Source organism: Rattus rattus, chromosome 7, assembly GCF_011064425.1.
Source record: "Rattus rattus isolate New Zealand chromosome 7, Rrattus_CSIRO_v1, whole genome shotgun sequence".
Lineage (NCBI taxonomy): Eukaryota > Metazoa > Chordata > Mammalia > Rodentia > Muridae > Rattus > Rattus rattus.
In genome coordinates, this window is record NC_046160.1 from 4,400,665 (window position 1) to 4,421,841 (window position 21,177).

The window sequence follows — 21,177 nt, forward strand, 5'->3', positions numbered from 1 at the left end:
AAAATCTTGGCACCTGAGTTTAAGCCCATAAAGCCACTGTGAAATGAGAAAACCAACTCCCCAAAGTTGTCCTAAGTTCCACACACGCACTTTGGTATGACTGTACCAGTGTGTCTGCAATGCACACGCATGCACACACACACAAACTACTGAAAGATCAAAATATGTAACATAACATATTAAATATAAATAGTAATAAAAGTTAAAATATTGAACACAAACTCACAAATAACAGAAAGCACAAAAGTGTTATAAAATGATGTTTATTCTGCAACTTTATCATAATGAATTGCATATCTTTGGTAAAAATAAACTTTATAAACATTTTAATAGTCAGAGATTAGATAAAAAAACTAAATGTTTATAAGTTGTTTCTGCTATAAGCAAGGCTGCAACTGAGAAGTGGTTCACTTGTGGTTGGTCATCTGTTGGCAGTTAAACTCAGAAGTTTTTATGCTACATCAGAAAAGAGAAAACAATTTAATAACAAATTTCTTTAATCAAAAGGTTTTCTTATACTTTAGTTTAAAAATAAATAATAGTTACAATGAATGGCAATTATACATTTTATACACTATGATGGCAACATAATACTTTAAAATTAAGCACTCTGTTTAATAAAAAAAGTACAACAACTTTGAAGACAAGTTTGACAATGGCACTGGCAGTTAAATGCAAAGAATAGTCTTGGGAAATGGCAGGTTTAACATGAAAACATTCTATTTTGCCTTTCAATAAATATGATTACATCATCAACACATTGGAGTAAACTTTAATCAAAACTTAGACATTTCAAAATAATAATAAAAAATCTCCATGACATATATGTAAACCAGAAAGCCTCAAAAGTTGCCTTGTAGTTTTCAAAGGGCGTTCGTTAAGCTGCTGTCCATCTGAGACAACAGCCTTTGCGGCTGAGAAGGCCTCCAGTCTACAAGACACAAGTATTCCCTCAACTCTTGCTCTAGCTTTCAACTATGCTAACGTGTATTTAACTGACCATCTAGTATGAACCCTTTACAGAATGCCTCAGAAAGCGGCGACAACATGTGCTAAACTTTACAATGTACAAAGGATCTGAGTTAAGAGAAGTCGTGCTGGCTATGAGAACAGAAAAGGCTCCAAGGAAAGGGGTGATGCACCCCTGCTTTTCTACTGATCTAGGCAATGTTTCATCCTAAATTTGAAAGCAAAGAAATCAACTATTTTTAATATATTGCACAAATTTCAAAGACATATTCAAGAAACACTGATTCTCTTGGCAATGTAGAAAATAAAGTTAATAGTGCTAAGACACAACTTTTATTAGGAATCCATTAAAAATGGAATTGGTTCCAACAAAATTCTTATTTTGATGTAAGACAAAGTATACCTTAGCTAAAACCAGTTTAAATGATTGAAACATGTATGTTGTCCTTGGATTTCTAAGCTGTCTTTATTACACAAAGCTTGCGGTTTTCTGGGAATTTCTAGCCCATAAAATTCAGGATGACTTCCTCAACTGGATGGTTCCAAGCCATGCTTCAGGCTGAGCATACCAAACAGGCACATAATCTCCAAGAACAACATAAGGGACCCAATCATGAAGGTTCTCCCCCTTGAGGTGGGTGCCTGGGCACAGCAGCAAACGGAAAGTGAGACACTGAATCCTACAAGAAGTGCAAGTTGTTAGGGACTCTGCGTGTTAGTTCTAAGTGCACGGCACATGACACCATCCTTGCTAATGGCTGCTGCTTTAAATAAGAGGCCACTGAAGGAGGGAAAGGAATTTAAGTTACTGCCTAAACATCAATTCTGAAAAGATCCTTCTCTTGGAGCTGAGAACAACTCTTTCCTCCTACTTCAGATCATTTTCCTGTTTGCAGAACAGTCTGCCCCCTGCCCAGGGACATGAGTCAGAACAGAATGCAGTGAGCACAACTGTGAAGGACCTCTCAGAAGAGCACGGTGAGGAGCTGCACAAGTCCATGCTATCATCCGAACTCCACCACCTCTTCAAGACTTGTACCACACTAAAACCACACTTCTGTTTGGTGTTTCATTCAGTCTGCAGTAAAAACTTTAACTGTTTTCTGAGAGATAACATTTATGAATTAGAAAAATTCCAAATTCCTCATCCTGCATTATCAATAAAAGAAAAATGTCTATATTTTAGTAGCACCAATTCCATTAATTTGGCTCTCCAAATTCAATTATAACTAACATGGACTCAGGAGTGTATCAATACTGTTATAGCTTAAGTGTGGCCACATAAGAAACATTCTTTTGTTTTTATTTGACAATATTGCCCAGAAAAACATTTAGAAGTAAAAATAAAAACATTTGTCACTTTAAAAAGTCCAAGAAGATGCTGTAGAGCCATAAAAACATTTGAACGCAGGAAGCTAACCTGAGCCTGTGTGTGCACAGCAAGTGTGTGTGCACAGCAAGTGTGTGCGTGCACAGCAAGTGTGTGTGCACGTAAGTGAGAAAAACTCAAGGTCACTGTCTAGAATACAGGGCGTATCATGAAATAAGACTAAGGTTTTTGAAAGTTTCTCCCACCACTGTAAAAAAATATATATATATGAGTTATATAGCCTTAGTATCCCTGTTCTCAACACTATAGTCAAAACTGTCTCATATAAGCAGTTTTGTTCAAATATTTAAAATCTTAGCCAATGCACTTTTGAAATGGTAATATAAAATCTTTTAGCGTGGATTAATGGCACATACAGGCTATTACACTGCCTTCTCAAAGTTTTGTGTAAGACCCAGTTTTTCTATGTATTTTGAAATCCCTGAAGATATTGATCTCTACATCTTCCTCAGTAGGACATTTAATACTGTTTTAAATCTAGCTCATTATACATTTAATTTTAACTTTACGAAGCTTGGGCAGTTCCGCCCTCAGTGACCTACTTTACTTCTGATGTCACACTCTACCTTCACTACACTACGGTGAGAAAACAAATGCAAGCCTCTCTGCACGTGTGTCAAGACGACTGCTACTCCGTAACACACTCCGGCTGCATCCTCATCAGACAATTTTTACTTAACCAAGAACAGCGAGCAGCTAAAACATAAGCACTTGCAGAGTGCTCTGGGAAACGGCAGAGGCCCGAGAGGCTATGCATTAACTGTGAGGTAAAGCATTTCAGAGATGCTACTGCAGGAGCAGTTAGTCTTGAGATGAGCCTCATCCCCAGATGGCCTTCCCATGCCTTACAACTGTTCCATTCTCCACAGACCAGAGAACCTTCTAGGCACCTAGGATCTTCCCACTGCATAAGAGGCCAAGCTCATGCTGCAACAAAGAACAACTGAAACAAGGTCAGACAAGCGATCCCACCTCACCCTCCTGCACTATGTCAGGAGAGAAGCACGTCAGGGAGATACCAGTAACTAGTTCACAGCAGAATGGGAAGAAAAATGAAAATCCGAGTTACCAATTTTTTAACCGATTAACAAAGAGATTTTTTCCCTACAAGTTTAAGACAGAGGCTGAGAATTTTCCTATACGAAATTTTCCAAATCTGGGAGACACTTATTCACAGAAATTATATTGTGGGGTCCTTTATGTCAGATTTACAATTATGCATGATCCTAAGAGCAACTGTTTAAACAAAAAAGAAAAGCAACCAAAAAATATTTAGAAAGAAACAAGTGGCACCCCTCCCCCACCCTCAGCTAAAGAGGTCCATCTGATATGGCTCTGTATCCCTGGTAAAACGTTAAGTAGAAGAGTATTGCCACACTTCAAAACAACTCCACACTATAGGCATTTCTACTTTTTCCGGTGTTTCTGACTTTGTGCCTTTGCAGTACTTATAAGGGAACCAAGGCAGGTGCGGATTCCAGCAAGGTGGAGCAGCGACCCGGCTGCCTCCTTGAGCTCCTCATCGATCTCTTGACATGACTGTTTTGGAATCTTTTGGCCTGGCTGTCCTTTCCGAGTGCTGTCTTCATGAGCTTGCGGTGCATAGCCACTGTCTGCGAGAGGATCCTCATCCTCCGCATCTGTCTCCTCGTCACTGTGGAAGCCTTCGCTGCCGTCGCTCCCGCCATGGCTACTCTTGGGGATGAATTCATACACCTCGTCCACAGAAGACAGGGAAGACATGCTAGCCCTCGACGCACAACGCTGGGCAGCCACGCCGCTGGCACTGTAGTTATGGTCTGCTTTTGGGTCGACGCTGGAGGCTGGAGAATGGCTCTCCTGCAGCTGCACAGCACTGGGGGCACTGAACGCGCTGCCGTAACTCCTCTTCTTCTGCAGTGACGTTTTAAGAGGCAGAGGCTTCTCACCTGCGGGAAATAGAACTTGTATCAGTAAGTCAGACGTATTTGATTTTAAGACCAGACCCCTGAAAACTCTCTTTGGAGCAGGAAGAGCTTGGAATTAGTCGTTTTGTAGGATTTCTCAACATAGTACTCTACCCACAGTCATTAGGCTGAAACATTTCAAAACCATTTGAAAGACAGCCTGACTTGTCCATGGAACATGAAAGTTACTTTCCGGTGTTTGTACAGGATGCCTCAGTCTGGGCACACCACTGCCTAACAATGTCCTTGTGGGTGTTTACACAGGTTTTAGGTTACACAGGGACAAATAACCCTGCAGCAATCAAGCTTGTTGGACACCCTTTACACACACACACATTTCTAGGAGGGATAGCAAATACAAGTTCTGAGTAAAAAATTAAACGTATCTTAAATTCAAGTAGGGTCAAATTAACCCTGGGATGGCTGTAACAACTCCACAGTGTATGAAAACCAATCTATTTTCATATTACAATAGCAATCATTTATATTTGATAGATACTATCTTAAAAATTATTTTGCATCTCTCCATATTTTTTTAAAGATTTATTTATTTATTTTATGTATGAGTACACTGTAGCTGTCTTCACACACACCAGAAGAGGGCATCAGATCCCATTACAGATGGTTGTGAGCCACCATGTGGTTGCTGGGAATTGAACTCAGGACCTCTGGAAGAGTAGTCAGTGCTCTTAACCTCTGAGCCATCTCTTCAGCCCCATATTTCTTCTCTAAAACTCACTTTCATGGGGTTGGGGATTTAGCTCGGTGGTAGAGCGCTTGCCTAGCAAGCGCAAGGCCCTGGGAAGTTCGGTCCCCAGCTCCGGAAAAAAAGAAAAGAAAAAAAAAAACCTCACTTTCATATATTTTGCTAACTTTTCTTCTGTCCTGTTCTTAATTTTTTTATTTTAAAATGTTTTTATTCAAGTATTTTTAGTGTGATAGGGGTTTATCACATTCTTTCCCTTTCCTAATTCCTCCCCACCCACCTCCCCACCCAACCTTATTCCCCCTCCCTCAAAGAATAAAATCATAATACAAAAACTGAAAATCACAATAGATCAACTAAACCAAACAAATACAGCAAAAGGAAAATAGAATTTAAAAAAAGCAAAGCACTACCCCTGGACATGAGGCCTACAATTGGAGAGAACACAGTTTCCCCTTTCCAGCAAGAACCAGCTTCTTGGTTAGGGTGGGCCTCTGTGCCCACTCCCTTCTCAGTGCAGGGACCTGTCGGTAGTGAAGCGGTACAGCCCTTCAGTACTGTTGTGTCTGAAGGACACCACGTTTCCTCTACCTCTGGCTCCGTCCTTCTGCCTTCTCTTCCCAAAGACCAGTAGGGCAGTTGTGGGTCCTGTTTGCTGATTTCTTACTTGGTGCACCCTTCAACACACAGGCATTACGGTATTAAGCTTTTGTGTGTTATCCATAGTTAAGAAGACTTCTCCAGTTACTTTTTACTTTATTTTTTGTGGTGCCGGGGTCAAACTAGTCCAGGGCCTCGGATGTCTTATGCAGGTCTCCTAAATCCATGCTGAGCTCTGTGGCCTCCCACACTCCTCTATTTGCTCTGAGACAAGGTCTCAGGGACCCAGGGTGGCCCCAAACTTGTCGTCTAGCCTGAACTCCGGGGCTTCTTACCCCAGTCCCGGGTGCTGAGCTCACAGGGTTCAGCACGACACCTGGATTGTGCAGTTTTGTTTTCCTCTGTGTTGTCTTGAATTACATTTGTTCATCTTTTCTCAACAGACTTTGCAATTTGTACTTTAATGCTCCTGTTCCAAAATAACCTTTAAAAAATTTGTGTGTGTGTGTGTGTGTGTGTGTGTGCGCGCGCGCGCGCTCTACTCAAGTCAGAGGACACACCCCTGAGAATTGGTTCTTCCCTCCTACCACGCATGTCCACAGGATTGCCTGAGCTTTTGTCTTTCCTTTTAGCTCTTCATGTTTATCTGAATAGCATTTTCCTCCCTACATTTCTTGATCAACACAATGATTTCTCACAGCCTTGGTTTCACTTTCTCAAATGTTCACAGAAATAGAAACTGAGTCATTGTGGGTGGGGGTGACGGGGGTTGGGGGGTCAGTGAGCAGGATGTAAAGTGAATAAGTAAAATAAAATTAAAAAGAAAAAAAGAAACGGAGTCATTCAGATTAAAACACAATTTAGTGGGAAAGAAAGAATTCTGCTATGACATTTAGTCATTTTATATTTTAAATCATTAATTTGAAAAGGCACTTAAAAATTTATTTTAAAAAGAAAAGGTGATTGCTTACACTCTAACATCTCTTGTTCTATTGAAGTATTTAAAAGTATCATTGCGGTGGCAGCATCAATATCAGATTCTGAAAATGGAAGAGAGAGACAGCGTTAATGAATGTTCTTCCCGAGAGACACTGTAAGCACTGCACGTTTCAAAAGATCAGCACTGGGTCTCTGATAGCCCAGTGTCGTGACCTTCAACCCCAGCGCGCAGGAAGCAAAGGCGCGGCTCTGTCAAATCAACCTGCAGCTGGGCAAAGGCTCATCCAGCAAGGAAAGGACAGGCTCATAACCACAGGATAAACCAGCCTGCTCTATATCACGTTCCACGCCAGTCACGGCTACTTAGTGAGAACCGGTCTCAAAACAATAAAAACAGCAGACCCCCACCACTCTCCCCACACAGTTTAGAAACAAAGTCTCACGAGCTGAAGATGACACTGAACTCTGGATCCTCCAGCGTAACCTCGTGCGTCAGCACTGGCCTCCAGGTGTGCACGACTGTTCCTAGCTTACATGGAGACAGAACCCACAGGCTGGAAGCACTAATGCCGGCCGAGGCCCATCCCAAGCCCCTTATACACACTATTTAGCAACTTGTGTTTTCCTTTAAGATTATCAACAGTTTATAAGGGCATTATGTCACAGGTAATGGAGAGATGCGAGCAGTAAGAGGACCGTTCTTCATTCATAATGCGTGTGAACCCCACTACCTCTCAAGAGCTACTTCTAAACCAAACTCCTAGAATGCAGAATACTGCTTTTCAGCATTTACCTTGGATAACCTTATTGTAAAATACATTTATTACACAACACTTGCAAGATTTAAATATATGTAACTGGTTACTCTATGACCTGAACTTTTAAATGCTAAATGAAGTTATTGTAGGATAAAAATATTGACCATGTTCAGCCATACTTATATAAATGTGTATAAGCATTACAGGGTCTTATGGGTGTGCACACACATACATGCTCATGTCTATGCTGGTCTGCATGCACATGTGTGTAGAAGCCAGGTCACCTTTTCTGTTGTTGGCACTCATTGTGTAGCTTTGTTATAGAACATCTATCTAAATTTAGGAGGCTTATCAAAATACAAATGCCATCATCTTGGCATATTTTTATGTAAGATACTTTGTATATACCATGATATTAATTTTAGAATCACAGTTTTGACAGTAAGAATTCAACATAAAACTCACATAGTTATTACTTACTGACACAGCAAATTAACTTGTTAATTTTGTTAAAAGACACAGAACTACCATGTGCCTGCCAATTTCTAAACTGTCAATGACAAGATTTGTTTCTGCACTGTAAAAGTCACATTTACACATTAATACAAAACATTTCAGACACAATGCACCTTACTTCATAAAGGTTCATTACAGCATCTGAACCAAAATTTTCACTATCAAGAGTCCTTGAATAAAAGTGTTAGGGCCTCAGTAAGTTTTTAACTCAAAAGAGCCTCCAAACCCACAAACACAAAAGCAGTTCTTACTGATATTTGCAAACAGAGAATATTCTATCTTATGTAGATGGGTGTTTTCCCATGTGTAACGTCTGCATCTCTGCAGAAGCCCAGACAAGGCCATCAGACCCCTAGTTTTGTGGGGTATTTTTGAGACAGAGCACCTTCCTGATCTAGAACCTGCAAGACGGTTGGCAGCCAGCCCAGGGTGCTGCCGCCTCCGCCTCCTCCTCCTCCCCCGCCCCCGGCACTGGGGTTATAAACACCAGCTTTCTCACACAGACCACACGGGCGGGCCGTGTAAGGAAGCATCTTACTCACTGTGCTTTCTTCTCTTTCCAGGCCTGGGCCTATGTACTGTTTGCTTGTTTGTTTCTTTGATTAGAGACAGGCCTCATTATGTCACCCAGACTTGCCGAAGAATCCCGAGCCTCTGCTTGTGGAGTTTGGAATTAGGTGTGTGTAACAGGGTTTACAGAATGACCTCACACTGGGTATTCCAACAGGGGCACAAGAATCATGAATTCCAGACTAGCCTGGACTACAATGAGAAATCCTGTCTCAAAAACGTGGTCTTAGTGTAGACTATCAACCACACTCCTCACCTAACTCACCGTGGAGAGGAGAGTAAGCCTAATTCTCCCAAGCAAGGGATGAGAGGAGGATGCAAATCACTTACTGGAGGGGTGACACTTGCAAGTGTCGCATGGAGAACAGACCCATGCTCCAGTCGGAAAAAAAGGCTGAAACTACCAGTGGAACTACAAGTGGAATGAAACAGATCAAGTATGGATTCTAAGAACTTCCCAGAAGTCACAAAAAGTATGTTGAGGTTTTGTCTTTTACTGTCTATCGGAATGCTAAGTGTGGTCCTTAAGACCTGAAGTCTGCATGTAGCCCCTGAGACCCTGCCCCCAAGTTAATTCTGATTGGTGAATAAAGATGTCAACAGCCAATAGCTGGGTAACAGAGACATAGGTGGGGTTGTGGTTTCCTGTGCTTGTGGGAGAGAGGACTATGAGGGAGGAGAGAGAAGAAACAGCCATGATTGAAGAAAAACATGTAGGAGGGAGAAAGAGAGCTGCCTAATTAGAGTCAAGAGCAGCCAAGATGAAGCACAGTAAGAAACAATGGGCTTTATCGATAGGAAGGCAGACTCTAACAGCATGGACAGTGGGCAGCGGCCCAGCTACCGTGCTGCCTGCCCTAAGGCATATTTAAAATTCAAGGCTGTGTGCACCTTTCCTCTAGGAACATAAATGGTCAAGGAAGGGAAAAAGCCTGGGGCCAGGATTTTAGTATTTTTTTATTTAAAAAGTATGTCTCAAAATCTGAATGAAGAGAGTGAGCTTGTGGTGCGATTCAGAAGGTACTCGGGATATGAAGACCTAGGTGTCTCAGCAGTGCCTAAAGGTAAAAAGAACCCACGCACCCACGCAGGTGACAGGAAAACACCTGCTCCACTGGAGCAGACGATCATCAGGAACTCATTCCCATCCACTACAGCTCTTTGCAGCATTTCCCCAAACCTCTCCTCCCACCACTCTCACAGACGCACAATTCCACCAAAGCTCAGCTCCTAAGTTTCAAAGCACCAAAACAGCTGGCAACAGAAAGGCTTCTCTGCAAGGTTTTTCATTTTTGAAGGTCATGGAAATGTTTAAGAATTGAAATAACACTACAAAAATGCAGTGCCACTAATATAGTCTACCTATTAATTATGAGCAGGGAATAAATCCAGTACTCACAAGAGTTCTGAGGACTGACAGGATGTACTGCGGTGTGGAGCTGGCTAAGGTACACAAGGCTCTGACCCTCAGCACTTCCAGAAAAGAAACAATACATTCTGGGTTTGTTTTTACAAGGCAAAAGAATCCCCTCAATTCTGATTGCTAGAAGAAAAAGTGGGACAAACTCCTGGAGAGGCAGGCATAGATAAGGACTTTCTGATAAGGACAGTCACAACAGAAGTAAGAGCCTCAACAAGAGGCGAAGGGAATTCCCCAAATCAAACTGCTTTCTGCACAGCAGTAACAACTGGCAGAAACCCAGCTATACACCACAGAGAATTCCTTCCTTCCTGGTATATCCAAAGGACTTAAGAAAGAATTAAGTAGCAAACAACCAAATCAAAAAACTCACCAAGCCAGGCTGGTACAGTATTTGCCTAGCAGGAAGGAAGCCCTGGATTCGCTCTCAGCACAACATAAAACTGGCATGGTGGTGCCTGCCCGCTATGCCAGTATTCTGGAGGTGCAGGTAGAAGTTCAAGGTCACAGCAAGCTAAGAGGCCAGCTGGGCTTGATGAGACTGTTAGCTTTGTGTGTTTAAAACAGCCTCTGAGATTCCATTTCAACAATGTCAGAGTGGCTGCCATCAAGAAAACAAATGACAAGCGGTGACCATGGAAAAAGGGTCACCATTATTCACCCCTGCAGCTACTATGAAAATCAGTGTGGAAATTTCCCAAAAGACAAAAGGCAGGAATTTGTCGGACCTGCTGTTAACACTGCTAGGTGTACACTCCTGGGACTCCAAGTCTGACTACGGAGGTACTTGTACATCTATGCTCGATACTCAAGTACTCACGAGAGCAAGCAGTAACAGTAGCTCTACGTCCACAGGCAATGAATGGAAAATGACAATGTACTTATACACATCCTAACTGTACTCAGCAGTACAGGAACAGGAAATGATGCAACGTGAGTGAGGCAAACAGATGGAAGTGGAAACTACTATTCTAAGTGAGGTAGCCCTGGCCCACAAAGACAGACAGAACGCGCTCTCTCCCGTATGTGGGGCTCAGCCTCTGATTGTCACATACAGAGTATCTAGGTGAGAATGAAGACTGTGTTGATGCAGGGACACTGCTAAGGGCCCCAAGAGCAGGGAGAGTGATAGAGAGGGTAATAGACACACGTGACATCAACACAAAGGTGCATAAGCAGGGTGTGGTGACCCAGCCTGTATCCTATCACTTAGAGGCAGAACCTGGTGGATCTGTGGGTTTGGGGATAGCCTAAGAGTTCCAGGCCAGCCAGGGTCACATAGACTGTCTCAAAACCAAACACAAATCAACCAACAAAAACAAAAAAAAAAAAGAAGAAGAGCACGGGAGATGGAAGAGTTTAGGTGAGGCAAGAGCCCCAAAATTCCTTTAAAAGAAATCAATTAGGGTTGGGGATTTAGCTCAGTGGTAGAGCGCTTGCCTAGCAACCTAAAGGCCCTGGTTGGTCCCCAGCTCGAAAAAAAAAAAAAAAAAAAAAAAAAAAAAAAAAAAAAAAAAAAGAAATCAATTTACTAGTCCAAATTAAAGTAATATTCTGAACTATATATCCAAGTCTAAGGGATGGTAAAATCCTTTCGCACAGGATCACAAGTATTTTATGATTATAGCAGTTGGCAAAATCAAAGGAATCATTTGTAGGCCTTTGCTGCAGCTAATCCTGCAGCTATAGCAGACACTATGCCTCAAAGTATTACGGTTAGTTTTATTTTTTTTATTTTTTTTATTTTTTGGTTCTTTTTTTCGGAGTTGGGGACCGAACCCAGGGCCTTGCGCTTCCTAGGCAAGCGCTCTACCACTGAGCTAAATCCCCAACCCTAGTTTTATTTTTTAATTCAACCTTTTCATAAATAACATTATCATGGGCCACATAACAGGAAAAAAATAACTCCAATGATAATATTACTAAGAAATTAAATACCATACTCAAGGAAAAACAGACATAAAACCAGTGAAGAGGAACATAAAATGCCTGTACAGTGTGCATCACTGGAGAAAAAACAAGTAAACACCATTCCAAATGTCCATAAAAGATGACTTTTACTTTCTCTCCAGAAATTTATCTCCTACAGTTAGAAAAGTTAAAACTCCTAGATCTTAACATATGCTTCATGACCCAACAGGACAGTTCATACCTACCTTTAAGAGTTTGCACTTGACTTTGCTTGAGAACAGAGCTTAAGTAGTGAGGCGATAAAGAAGCACTAAAAACAGGAAGAGAAGACAGATGTGCGTATTAAACATTATTCATTTCCTACAGAACTAGCCACGAATACACCATGAAAGCCACACGCAATGTCACCTTGTTCCCTCTGCTAACAGCACTCACATTAGAAAGTCTGTTCAAGCACAAAGGGCATACAGGAATGGACTCAAAATAATTACTTGGTCATTGTTTAGACAAATACGTTTCTCATGCATAATGTATTTTAAATGCCTTGAACAATAAATAATAAAAATTTGGTTTTATATCACATATTTAAATTTTGTATAACACTAATAGGAGTTAAATTCCAAGAGATTTTTAGTATAAAAATTAAAACTTTTTGGGGGGAGGAGATTCGTTTTTGCGATTGTAGAGCGTAACTTTTAAAATGAAAGTAATTCCTATTCACAGTTTTTATATAAACCTCATTCTTTATTCCATACTTATAAATTATGGAGGGTTACACAAAAACGTCAAAAGGAAACAACAAAATGGAATAAAATGCTTTCATTTTATTAATGTTTAAGGTCACTAAGTAATAACTTTCATGATGTTATGGAATCCCCTTCTTTAAAAAAAAGGCAAAAATCACTTGTTTAATACCTAAGATTTGTTTTTTCAAAAGTCTGAAAGGTTATTATTTTGAATTAACTTGTATTAAAGCATTTAATAATATACTATAATGATAAGGCTAAGGATACCAAGGTGATAGATAAAGATGTTGGCAGACTCCCACTTTAACTTTAATTAAGTTAAATAAATCCTAGCATTAAAGATATTTCCTTTAGCTCCAAATTGCTAATTGGAATAGCACATAAGCACCAATATTAACTAAGAAGAAATCAATTCCCAAAACTATGATCTCTTTCTTGTTGTTTGAGACAGAGTTTCATCACATAGACTAGGCTGTAGGCTGGCCTTGAACTCACAGAGCTCTGCCTGCCTTGACCTCCTGAGTTCTGGGATTACAGCACACTACTCCTGGCTCCACCCACTGTGTTAAACCTACCCCACCTCCTGCTCCTTCCATGATGATGACGTCATGTCCAAGAAGTGATGTTCCTGGCATTTCAACCTTACTTTCCTGGCTGTTCACTACATTCAACTAGAGCCGTTCATTCATGATTTTCGAGAATTTGAATAAACTACAGTAGAAATTTCTCAATTTGTTGCAGTGAGATTTCATTTTAGTTTTCTATGTTTTTGAAAAAACAAACTAAGCAAAGACAACCCTTAAGTTTATCTTAATAAGGCATATTCTAACACAAATATATAAACATAACAGAATTTTAAGATTCTTAAGGTTTCCTTAGGAAAAAGAAAAAAAAAATCAGATTTAGGGAAATCATAATGTCCAGATGTTAAGTCTGAGAAAATGGAAAAGAAAAAAACCAAACAAACAAACAAACAAACAAAAAAACCCCTAAAGCCAGAGGAGGTTGTAAGAAAATACATTGTTAATTTTTTTTTTTCAGAAAACAACATAAAAACCTTTAGAGCATTATTTTACTTAACATTTTAATTTTTAAACTTGAACTTAAATTTTTTTTCAAGACAGGGTTTCTCTATCTAGCCTTGACTGTCTTGGAACTCACTCTTAGACCAGGCTAGCCTTGAAATCAGATCTACCTACTGGAGCCTTCTGGAGGCACCAGCCCTGGCCCTCCCAGACATTCACAAACCTTTCCACCTGCATGTGGATGAGAGAAAGGACACAGCAAAGGGGGTGCTCACCCAAACCTTGGGTGGGATGATGGAAAAGACCTGTGGCCTATTCATCTAAGGAACTGGACCTGGTGGCATGAGGACGGCCAGCCTGCCTCCAGATCATAGCTGCCACTGCCCTGCTAGTCAAGGACGGTAACAAAATAATCATGGGCAAGAATTTGTTATCATCACCCCCAAGCTACTGAGGGGACCCTCAAGAATCCACCCAGGCGATGGCTGTCCAATGCTAGACTAGTGCACTTTCAGGCCTTGCTGTTGAATCCCCCTCATACTGGATACAACCTGCCCTAAACCCAGCCACCCTGCTACCTGATCCATCGTCAGATGTGCAGCACACTTCTGGGGCTGGACTTGACTGACATACCCCGGCCAGACGCAGAAGTATCTATTTCACAGTCATGGATGGAGCAGCTTCATTCAGAATGCAATCAGATATGCAGGGGCAGCAGTAGTGGACTTGGGCTTTGTTATTTGGGCAACTGCTTTGCCACCAGGAACTTCAGCCCAGAAAGCTGAAGGAAAGGCTCTAATCTAGGTTTTAAAACCGGCAAAAGCGGGGCTGGAGAGATGGCTAGTGGTTGAGAACACTGGCTTCTCTTCAGGAGGTCCTGAGTTGTGGCTCACAACCATCTGTGATGGGATCCGATGCTCTCTTCTGGTGTGTCTAAAGACAGTGACAGTGTACTTACATAAAATAAATAAAAGGAAATAAAATCTTAAAAAAAAAAAAAAAAAAAAACCTGGCAAAAGGGGCCACAGCCGACACCTCCACTGACAGCAGACATGCAGACATTGCCTTCAGGACGGCTTATGTACGTGGATCCACATACCAGAGGGGAAGCCATCAAAGGAAGGAAGAAATACCTGCTTTCTTGGAGGCATTATGGCTTCCTCTCAATGTGGCCACAATCCATTGCCCCAGTTATCAGGAAGGGACAGCAGAAATAGCCCAAGGGCACAGGCTAGCTGACAGCTGAAAGGGAAGCCACCAAGCTTCCACTATCACCATCCTGGCAGCTTTGCTGCCCCTGTGCTCCCAGCTGGCCATCCCTGAGTACTCTGCTGAAGACGAAGGCCATCAGGAGAAATGCAAAGCTGTTTGCAGGAGAGCTGGATGGTCGCTGACTGCTGACTCTGAAGGCCACGCCATCATCCTACCTAAGGGGTCTGCTAAGCAACTCGTCCATCAGATTCATCAAGTCCACTCACACCTGGGTCACAGAAAACTGAAGGAATTGCTGCAAGGCTGCAAGGGGCAAGGCTGCAAGGGGCAAGGCTGCAAGGGGCAAGGCACAAAACATCTGACTCAGGACTTAGCTGATCACACTGCCAGGCTGAGAACCACTCATGCCCCAATCAAGGAGCCGCTCCAGAAAGCAGAATCAGGGGTCAACAGCCAGGGGCTAATTGGGAAATATACAGAAATAAAACCAGGAACATATGGATATAAGTATTTGCTAGTTTTTATAGATACCTTTTCAGGATGGATAGAAGTCTACCCTACAAGGGAGACTGACATCTCCTGGAAGGCATCATATCCAGGTATAGTTTGCCAACCTTACTTGGGTCTGACGATGGACCAGCATTCATTTCTCAAGTTACTCAATCTCTAGCACAGGTTCTGGGGACCAAGTGGAAATTACATTGTGCATACAAACCCTAGAGTTCAGGGCCAAGTAGAGAGGATAAATCAGACCCCAAAGGAGGCCTTGACCAAATTAACCCCTGAAACTGGCAGAGACTGGGTGTCTACCTTATGCCTTATATAGGGACAGGAATATTCCCTATACTTTATCCCCCCTTTTGAGATCCTATATGGGAGGACCCCTCCCATGCTGCCTAACCTCCTAAGAGCTGCCTAATTGCTCCAAGAGTAGCCTCTTGAGACCCATGGTCCTCTTAGGCCCCAACAAGGCCCAACCAACCACCCCCAACCTCTGCCTCAGGCCACCTCATCAGGACCTACCACCCTTTTGCCCAGTGACATCCCACTTCATCAAACCAACTGCTCAACAATCAGGTAAAAAGAGTGGGCATGGGCTGGAGAGATGGCTCAGTGGTTAAGAGCACTGACTGCTCTTCCAGAGGTCCTGAGTTCAAATCCCAGCAACCACATGGTGGCTTACAACCATCTGTAATGAGATCTGATGCCCTCTTCTGGTGTGTCTGAAGATAGCTACAGTATACTTCTATATAATTACATAATAAATAAATATTAAAAAAAAAAAAAGCGTGGGCATTCCCACTGTGTTACTAGGTCCTTTCCTTGGCAGACGGCTAGCATGGGTTGCTATGTTCTGCCTCAGCCCTAGGAATTCAGGAGCCCTAGGAATTCACAAGGCCTTCTGGATGGCTATAGATGCAGATACACAGGAGATGGACAAATCCATCCTGACCCTGCAGGATTCCCTGGCCTCCCTGGCAGAAGTGGTCTTACAGAACAGAAGAGGTTTTAGACCAGCTGTTCCTCCAGCAGGGAGGACTCTGTGCAGCCTTAAGTTAAAGAAGGTTGTTTTTAGGCTGACCATTCAAGGATGGTCAAAGACTCCACAGCCTTAGTCAGAAAGAGAGTGCAAGACAAAAACAAAACAAAACAAAACAAAACCAAACCAAACCCCCTAACAGTTTCAGGGTTAGTATGAGTGCCTCTCCAACTGGTCTCCCTGGCTGACCACCCTTCTCTCTGTCGACCTGTCAGTCTTCTTATCCTGATGATATTGGCCTTAATTTATGATCCCTGCATAATCAATGCTTTAGTTAGCTTTGATAAGGAACAGATTTCCACTGCTCAACTGACAATGCTGAAACAATACCAGCCCATAGAAACAGCTCCAGGATTCAAGATGGCCCACTACTGAAGGGGGAATGATTTAGGCAATAGTGAGAGGACTGAGACAGGCTGACTCCATTGACGGGCTTCGCACTGGCAGGTTAGCTACTGGAAAAACCCCAGACCTTGGGCAGCCAATCAGAAGCTGCCCCACTACCACCTGGCCTGAGGCAGGGGCCGTGGGTCAGCAACAGTTTCCAGTCCCCCCAACTCCCAGCAATGGATTTGGAATGTCCCTAGATATAGAGCCAACCAGTTAAGATAAACGTCATCTACCTCCCCTTGGAATTCCCTAATGTGCTTAAAATTGGGCTTTTGAGCTCACTTGAGCCTCTCCATCTTGGTAAACGGTAGACCCCAGTATGCTGGACCTCTGTAGACTAATTTGAGTCTGGGTATCATTCTTCACTAAATCATGGACTCTTACAAAATGTTTTGGTTACAATTGATAAATCATCTTATTAAAAAATTTTAAATATGTATTTAATTTATCGTGTCATTGTTAGCAATGCAAACAATTAAAATGAGTTAATGTTTTTGCAACTGAAGTCATACAATTTATATTGCACTGACTTATTTTCTGAGAATTTATATTCAACTACCCAGCATTTTATTTTCTAGGAAAAAAATTAACCAAGAGGAAAACATCTTAGGTTAATGTTAACAGTAAATACTTCTCCGTACAATTAGATAAACACACAAATAAACAAGACCCTACAACTTTGTTCTCTGCAGCTCGCATAATAAATCTAAATCACACAGAAGGTCCTTACCTTTGTGGAGAGGAAAACGGTTGCTTCTTCAAGGCCTGCACAAGATTGGGCTTATATTCTGGATCAACACACCATAAGGAGCCTTTTCCATTAACCTAGAAAAAAGTTGCACAAGGCTTAGTAGCTTGGAGCTATCTATCATCAAATGCTCTGAGAAGCATACAGGGAAACCTCCCTCCCATCTTCTGAGTCAAGACAAAGCCCACTGGGAGCGTGCCTGCCTAGCAGGCAGCATCTGCCACAATGCTCACTCACTCACACCAGCTTCCACAATCCCCCTAGAAAGTGAAGTGAGCCTGCTATACATGATAGGTGGCCGTTACCGGCAATTAGTAAAACTTGCTCTAACCAAAGATGAGAGAAGTTGAAGCTTATTATTTATACCCAGGCTTAAAATGTACTTATTTTTATCTATGGGGAGAGACAAGCCATGAATCAGGGTCAGAGGAAAAATATGTGTGTTAGTTCTTTTCCTTTCACTGGGTGGATCTGAGAACTCAGTCAGGTTCTTCACCTTGGGCAGCCAGTGTTTTTCTACCCTCTAAGCCATCTCCCCAACCCTATGCTTTTGTATGGCACACAGCATAGAACTTAAATTATACTTCATAACCAACTCCATTAGTAATTTTCCCGGAAACAATTAAATTGACTTATTCCTTCCCCCTACAGCTCTTCCTTGCATAAAGCCATGTATGGTGTAAGGTCTGATGCAGTTATCCCCACTGCTTCCATTCTCTACGTTCTCCGTCACAGCAGAATCAGGCAGTCCTGAGATCTTTTATCTTCGAATACTGTTCCATTTTTATAAAATGGCATAATGGAAAATATTACCCCACAAGTTTAAAAACTAAGATCTGGGGCTGGAGAGATGGTTTCGGCAGTTAATAAATAGTCCATTGTACTGGACTTGCAGAAGCCTAAGCTTCCCAACTCCCATTATCAGAAGGCTCACAACTACATACAGTCACAGGGACCTGTTGACCTCCAGTGACACACACACAGGTGTACACACACACACACACACACACACACACACACAAAATATGGAACTTAAAAAACTCTTAAAAACCCAAGATACTAATCACTACTCATTGAACTAGTCATGTGAAATTGGACAAATAGCTGATTCTGAAAGTCAAACCTGACATTTCACCTATAAAATAAAGATCCAAGGTCATTTCAGTGAATTGTAATAAGATTCAAATAAAGTAATTTATAGCTAAGTGATATGGCTAAAAATAGATGAACATTAACCTGTTTGTTATTCTGAAATTGGTATAGGGTATTTATTGAAGGGGAACTCAATAATACCGACAATAAGAATGGGACTAAATTTTTTTTTTTTAAAATTAGGTGATAAACAATAATCTAATTTGGGGAAGAAAGTTGCTTATCTGTGGAAAAGTTCAGCCACTGAGAACAGAACACCTTAAACACCCTGGCAACTGAGACATGCAGAAAAGGAAACTGAACGTGTCTGTGAACACAGCCGCACGGGGAGAGACAGGCTGGGTTATCAGATGGGATATCTCTGGCATTCAGTGGCCAGGTACACAGAAACAACAGTAACATTAGGGCCAAGTGTGGCGTAACCCAAGTACTTCGGAGGCACAGGCAGGAGAATTGTCTTAAGTTCAAGGCCAGCCTGTTCTACATGGGGAAATCTGTCCCAACCAGCACTATATAATTTGTCTGTGTGTGTGTGCCCCGTCTCAAAAACCTAACACACAAAAATAACAAAAAAGCCAAGCAGCAGACAAGTTTTTCCAAGAGATCTTAAGATTTGCAGATGTAGATTTAAATTAAGTGTTAAAAGCTAATGTAGATAAAATAAGCCACTTAGACAAAACGACAGACATATTTTGACAATTGGGAAGAAAACTAAATGTCAACACTTGTATTTTGTTCCAGTTAGGTTTCATGTAAGTAGTTCTCATGCACTGACCACTACATAGGGTCAGTGCCCAGCTTCCCCTTTGGCATTCCATGGATACCTCCTACAGAGTGTTTGGTCCAAGTTTTGTTTTCAAATTCTACAGTGAGAAGACTGGAAATGGTTTTTTCATTCTTTTTTTTTTTTTCTTTTTTTTTCCGGAGCTGGGGACCGAACCCAGGGCCTTGCGCTTCCTAGGCAAGCGCTCTACCACTGAGCTAAATCCCCAACCCCTGAAAATGGTTTTTGATCACAGTAGAAAAGCTATTTCCTTGAAACGGCAAATTGTAAAAGCTAAGAACTTGCAGTTTCAGGACATTTAAGTATACGAGTAGAGTTTCAAATAGCAGCCAGGCTTCTGTTGCCATGGCAACACTTCCTTTCACTGGGCCCGTTCATGAGCCATTAGTAACAAGAAATAAAACTATGTATTTGCTCATCTATATTTTAGAGTTTGAAAGAGATTTTCTAAACTAATTCTCCCTTAAAATTTTGTTTAAATGATAAAACCCAAATGATCACTATCCTAACATAAAATTGTCTATAAAAATGAAGTGCCTGGAAACTTTGTGGAAAACAGAAAATAAGCACTCTCCTCCCCTTTACTATCATGAACGGTAAACCTCTGAGAATGGCTTCACAGGTTTTGTAGAATTTACCCCATTAAAGGGGTAAATTGCAAAGATTCAGCTTAATAAAAGTTTTATTTAAATTCAGAAAATATATTACTATTTCTGAAATATTATCTTCCTGCCTTCTCTACATTTTAAGAGTTGTCTATACTAAACTAGGCAAAACTTAATTCTGTGTGTATGGACAAAAATTCCAGTCATAATGTTCACTTACATTTAATAAAAATTCAGAAAAACGTAAGCTTTGGATGTTGGCTGGGAGGTTGGCTGACTCAGTGGTAAAGCACAAGCAATGACTGTAAGTTTACTCTCTAGACCTGGGGGCCGACTTTTGTGAAGTGGTATGGTAATAACAAAGGGGTCAGAAAACAGACCTTGCCTTCTGTGGGGAGAATTGCATCTCTAGATAACATCACTGTGAAGGGTAGTAAATTCAACTTCAATTTAATGGAAGAATAACTGACCTATCTTCCACAGATGCAAAGAAAAATAGATTCTGAGACACTCAAAAAGGTTTCAACAAAACAAAACACTGACGGATGGTAGTGGAAACTGTAATTCTAGCACTTGAGAGGTGGAGGCAGGAGTTCAAGGTCACTGGAGACCAGTCTAGACTACACTAAGGCCCGCCTCAAAACTTTTTTCCCCCACATGCACTTTCTCCTCTGCCCCTGAATGTAATAATACTCCTGAATCCTAAACAATTAAACAAGTCTTCTATTTTCATCAACATCAAGCTTTTTCCTCTGTGGTTGAAACATTCCATCCGGCAAGGAAACTCAAGATAGAACATAAACAACTCAAAATAGCTCCAGGAAGTCCATGAAATCTACAGATTCACTATGCCCATCCCTCCCACAGTAAACAATAAAGGCTTCTGAGAGTCACTCTCTTTAGGCAAGATAAGCTGCAAAGCTTCTGAGAGAAGCAGAGACCAGCTGAGCTGCCCTGAGGACCTGGAAAGGACTTGCTCCAGTCTCTAGAGCTGCTGCAGACTGCAGTGTGCTCCAGGTCCCCAGCTTCTGAGCTGTCTCATGCTGGGGTAGGCTTTGCTGATGGAGCTGTCTTTGAGTCACTTCTACTCCTGTCAGTGATCCCCTTACATTCTTACTAAGCAATTCAAATAAAAAGCACCAAGTCGGAGTTTGGTAAGTATACCTAAGCTTCCTGTTTAACCTTACCTGTGATAGCTTGCCAATTTTTGCTTCAGTGTTACAATTTCTGTCTGAATCCTACTTTTCATG

General features: G+C 41.6%; 1 protein-coding gene across 3 annotated transcripts in view; it reads right to left on the reverse strand.

Annotated features, from left to right (window-relative positions):
• Positions 1 to 3,539: 3,539 nt before the first annotated feature.
• Positions 3,540 to 21,177, reverse strand: part of Foxn2 (forkhead box N2) — a 44,054-nt gene continuing 26,416 nt past the window's right edge. For all 3 annotated transcript variants that reach the window (XM_032908704.1, XM_032908705.1, XM_032908706.1), the window contains exons 3-6: positions 17,369 to 17,463; positions 11,971 to 12,035; positions 6,583 to 6,651; positions 3,540 to 4,287 (exon numbers count right to left, since the gene is read on the reverse strand). In XM_032908704.1, the coding sequence (XP_032764595.1) occupies positions 3,767 to 4,287; positions 6,583 to 6,651; positions 11,971 to 12,035; positions 17,369 to 17,463 (750 nt within the window). In that variant the 3' untranslated portion in view covers positions 3,540 to 3,766. The remainder of the gene's footprint in view (positions 4,288 to 6,582; positions 6,652 to 11,970; positions 12,036 to 17,368; positions 17,464 to 21,177) is intronic.